This window comes from Pyxicephalus adspersus, chromosome 8 (assembly GCF_032062135.1).
Source record: "Pyxicephalus adspersus chromosome 8, UCB_Pads_2.0, whole genome shotgun sequence".
Classification (NCBI taxonomy): Eukaryota; Metazoa; Chordata; class Amphibia; order Anura; family Pyxicephalidae; genus Pyxicephalus; species Pyxicephalus adspersus.
The window spans coordinates 14615273-14620529 of NC_092865.1; the positions used below are offsets into that span (position 1 = coordinate 14615273).

The 5257-nt window shown below is 39.9% G+C and overlaps 1 protein-coding gene across 3 annotated transcripts in view; it reads left to right on the plus strand.

The window, feature by feature from the left end:
• Positions 1 to 4926, plus strand: part of PRKACB (protein kinase cAMP-activated catalytic subunit beta) — a 58096-nt gene extending 53170 nt beyond the window's left edge. For all 3 annotated transcript variants that reach the window (XM_072419559.1, XM_072419558.1, XM_072419560.1), the window contains exon 10: positions 994 to 4926. In XM_072419559.1, coding sequence (XP_072275660.1) covers positions 994 to 1119 — 126 coding nt within the window. In that variant the 3' untranslated portion in view covers positions 1120 to 4926. The remainder of the gene's footprint in view (positions 1 to 993) is intronic.
• The last annotated feature ends 331 nt before the right edge of the window (positions 4927 to 5257 follow it).

The window sequence follows — 5257 nt, forward strand, 5'->3', positions numbered from 1 at the left end:
AAGATGCCGGCCGGCGGAACACAAGATGCCGGCCGGCTTCTTACCGGTCCCGCTGGTATAGGAGAAGGCACCCGACGCTGGAGAAGGGAGATCAACGGAGGACGACGCTGGAACACGAACACGGCGCTGTATGAGCACAGCAGGACCAGGTAAGTGGGGATTTTAATGTAGGGAAAATCTCGGGGTTAACCAAAATAGCACTTTTTTTTTAGCCCGTACCAAGGTCGGGCTTAACGGTCGGGAGGTTAAGATACACTACCATCAAGACACCAAACTTTCACACCTACACTATATTACCAAAAGTGTGTGGATACCCCTCTGAGTTCAGGTTTTTCCAGTGAAAGGTAACTATTGTGAGCTTGTAAAAGCAGTTTGGGGAAGGTGTTTTTCTGTTTTAGTGTGGCTGTAACCTTGTGAAAAACCGCTTTATGGTATCCGGCTCCCTAAAGACATGGTTTGGGGGTGGTGGAACTCATGTAATCTGCACAGGTGTGACCTCAGTCTTACTGATCACTTTTAAGATATATTGAAAGGCTTTTTGCAAGCCAGGTCTTTACCAAATCATTACTGGAAATCACAAATTCACAAAACTTCCACAGACACTCCGAAAGTTTTTTTTTGGAAAAAGTTGGGGACTTTAAAGCCGACTTCAGCTTATGGTTTTGGAATGAGATGCAATTGGTTCTTTTATGTGTCTATAACCTGTTAGCCATAAAGTGTATAATATTGTGCCTCATAAAAATCATAGAAAAAAATTTAAAATGGTTGCTCACAATTTATAGGTTATCACACTGCCTGAAAATGCATTAGTCCCAGGTAATAATCACATGGAGTATATTTCCTTACAGGCTTATGTTGTAAGTGCTTTGTTCTGTGTCCTTTGACTTTGTGATTTTGTAAATTTGAGTTAGGATGAACCTTTTGACCTGTTCAGGCTGCAAGGTTCTTGAATGTTTTTTGCTGTTACTAATATTTGTCTCCCTTCCCGTTCAGGTGGAAGCTCCGTTCATACCAAAGTGCAGAGGGCCAGGCGACACCAGCAACTTCGACGACTACGAAGAGGAAGACATCCGCGTGTCCCTGACTGAAAAATGCGCAAAAGAGTTTGCTGACTTTTAGGATGTGCGTTTAGAATGACACGGCATCAGGGCTCACATTTTTGGGATCTTTGCACTCTGTTTTCAGATGGGGTGGAGCTGAGACCATCTTATGTCAAAACAGTTACCTAGTTCCTTCATTCCGCAAAGCTGACTGAAGTCTAGAGCGCCATCTTCCATACGTGCGGTTTGCACCGACCCTAGTACCCCAGCACAACGACAAAAAAAAAAGCCTTGTTTGTGCTGTAATGCAGAATACTAGACCACTGATCTTGTGTTATTTTCTTTCCTTTTTCTTTTCTTTGTTTCTCCTTCCTTGTTCTGTTTTGCGTCTTGTATGTTTTCCCCATCACCTCGTCCTCCTCACCGTTTTTAAGTAGTATTTTACCCAACTTACACTCCCTTTTTATTTCTGACAATGTGTAATGAGTGTTTGTGTGTGACTGCTGGAGATGTTGCACTTAGTAAGGACTAGAATGGAAAATGTTGTTGCCTCCATATTGTGCCACTTCATAATGAATATACATAAATGAGTTTTCTTCCTGTCCATCCTCGTCTGAAGTCACAGGTTCCCTTTCATCTTAGCTTTCAGATACAATCTTTCTGTTTTCAGTGTGAAGCTGAAGTTTCCTGAGCCACCTGTTTTCATACACAGTCCTACCAGGCAAATGTGTACGCAAAAGGAATGGCATGTGTTGCATTTGGAACCAATCAGCTTCTCAACTTTCTATTTCTATGGCACATCAGAAAATTTAAGGATAAGCCTATTGGTTGTCGGGCAGCACAAGTTGTTCTCGGACACTTTTGGTCATGAGGTCAAATGTTTCACCCTCGATGAGACTGAGCAATGCTAGTTAGAAGCTGATGTGGATTGTGAGATGTGATTACCCCCAACTTTCCCTGCTGTAATTCGTCTACTGCCTTTTTTTTTTTTTTTTTTTTTTTTTAATAATGTCGGGCAGCATCTATTTGTTACATGACAAGACGATGTAGCGTCCAACACACGTCACTAAGCAGAGATATATACAAAGTGTTAAATAATGATAAGTTAAAAGAGTAACAGCTTGTGGTAGCTCATAGCAACCAATCAGGTTTTATTCACACCGCTCAGACTAAGCTGCCGATATGGTGTATCTTGCTGCGAGTTACCTCACGCATTACTCTTCGCACTGGTATTTAATAAGGCAATATGCCACTTGTGTAAAAAGAAGAAAACAAAAGATGGGTTTTAATATTGCTCTGACTGCTCTCTTAAATAAAAGCTCTGGTCAGTATTTTTTTTTTTTAAATCATAAACACGATTAATAAAATGTGACACTATTACAACTCCTCAACTTGTTCTGTTTTCCAGAATTCAAATTTTATTTTTTTTTGTTTTAGAGGTTAGATAGGCTAATAAAGCTAATTCTAGCAAAACATATTCAAAAAAGCTACAATAAACATAAAGGCTGCATTGTGATTGCCATACCCCCCCCTTTGAAGATTATGTTTTGTTCCGGTATACTATATTAGTAAACGGAGAATGAGATGCTGGCTACAGTACCCGAATCATTGATTGGTATCATGAGGTGCCATCATTTTCCCGGTAATATTAAAACCCGCTACAGGTTTTTTGCACAGCACCATAAATAGGAGGTCGCACTGACTAACCCTCCATTGTGCTCTGACAGAACAGCTTGTCGTTTACGCCTTATTTTATTTCTTTTCCTGTTTTTATTTTTTCTGCAGCCAGTGTTTTGCTCTGTTCCTTTCACTCAGTTTTGTTCTTGTTTGTACACGTCATATATATTTTTCAGTGAACTGTCTTAAAGCAGCACAGTCTCCAATAAACGTTAGTCATTTTCTGATCCATCTACATGCACAAAATATTTTTTTTATTAAGGATCAATATTGATATATATAAAAATATATAAATCTATATATAGCCATCATATTTGTGTGAATGCTGGGAGATCTGAGTCACTGGCGTTACTTCCTTTTTAACCTATTTAATAAAGCGCCTGTGGACTACACACAGCTGCGGTTGCCGGGCTAAAGTCACTCGACGCCAAAGTGTAGCCCTAAAATGACCACCGCCGTCACTTTTATTAGAGCTGGTAGTTCTAAATAATTTTTTAGTGATGATTTATTGGCGTTATCCTCAGCTGTGTGTACAAGGCAGGTCCATGTCGAGATACTATTTTATTACCCCTCGACAACTCGGAGATGTATAAGTCAACACTCTGTGTATGTCTTAAGGTTGGCGAGTGTGTTTTTTTTTGTTTTGGTTTTTGTTTTTTTATTATTATTTTTGCACAGCGGTGTAATAAGGAGGTCGAGAAGAACTTCAGTCTTTGTCCACACTTACTTACATGTGTGCAAGAAAAGTTTAAGATACTTTGCTGTAGCAAATTTTATGTAACAAAAAAATATATATATACGTCACAATAAATTTAAAGAAATTCTTTGTATGAAAAAAAAAATGTTAAAATCTTTTGTATTTCATTTAGACTGAGGACATGCTGTTGTATGCTGGTTGTATGCGATCAATTATACAGTAACTTTGTTGTCGTTTATGAACTTAAAAAAAAAAAAAAAAGATTTTAATAAATGCTGGAGATTACACAATTTTACTGTTCAATACTGGAAAGATGTAATTTTCCAATGTGGAAAAGAATGGGGAGGGCTGGGTTTTCCAAAGAGGTAGGTTTTAGTGTTTTAACAAGGGAAGTACCGATGTTGGGCATTGCTTGTTGTTGCTTGATTGTGTTTGGCTTAAAGTGTCAAGGCAGAACTTTTTTTCTTCTTAATTTTTAATAGGGAGATATATTTTGGATTTATCAGAAAGTGAAGAGAACCCGCTGACAAAAGAAATGTTATTTTAGTAGATTAAGGTAAGGCTAGAATCCTATCAGGTTTTTTTCCCTCTAAATAGGTAATGGGGAGCATATGCAGGATCATTCGCAAAAGGGTATGGAACAAGTTTTGTAGGCAGCTCTATTAAAAATAGGCACAGCCAGATAGTCCTTGAAAGGACCGTAATGGAAGCACCGCCTTGTATGTGGGGTCCAGGATACATTTTTTATTTTGGTTTGACACAACACCCAACTCCTTTTAGGGGTAAAAGTCCACTTTCTTCAGGGCTCTGAAAGCCGAGCACACAGGGTAAGTGTTCTGGATCAATGGTCGCCAACTTTTTCAGACCTTTGGATCACTAAATTTACCAGCTACGGGCCGTGCATGCCCGGGTAGCTGGGTGTCACTCAAAGGGAAAAACCTCCCCCTATAGTGATGTCATGATGCCAGAACAACGCCCCCTCTCCCATTGCAGATCTGAACCTGCGATGGGAGAGTGGGTGGGTTGTGTCTGTCGACACCCGCTCACTTCCCTGAGCCTGCGATCCGTACAGGGGACATGGTCCACGGCTCTGACCGGTGCGCCCTTCCAGCAAGGTCCTTCTGACCCCGCTCAGGGGCGCACTGGCCAGAGCCGGGGACAACCGTTTGGCGACCACTGTTCTGGATCATGCAATATTGTTGCAGAGCTGTCAGTGCAGAATTTTATTTCATTATGTGCTTCTGTTGCAGATTTTCTCGTGATTCATGGAAAATCATTTTAACGAGTCATCGGATATCTGTAAAAAATTTGACAGGCGTTCAGTCTTTCGCACTCTATTCTAAACATAAAAAAATTGGGCTTTGACATAACTAATCCTTTTGACTCACCAAGAAGAAACATGATGTGATTGATTTGATAATGTTCACACAAAATAAAGTACATATCTCTTCAATTATCTAGTCATGTGCAGACCTAAAAATGGAAATATTAAACTGAAATTTAATGAGAAAACATTGACTTTTCTCCATTCACTTTCTTTTTTGTAGATCAGAGATAAGCACAGACTTGTATAGTACCGTACATATACATTGGGTGTCTGCTGAATTGGCGTGGTGGTGTGGTTTTACCACAGACTTTGCTGAATGCACTAATAATATCCAGACCGTCGCCATTAGATTCCAGAACCTTCATTAACGCATCAATTAATAGGCACGGCATGCCAACGCATAGCCAGATGTGAACCCGAGCCGTATATAACAAAGGCAAACCTGTGCACATGTATTGATATGTATTACAATCCCTAGTTTAAAAGGGGCCTGAATGAGAAGATATAACTATAGCT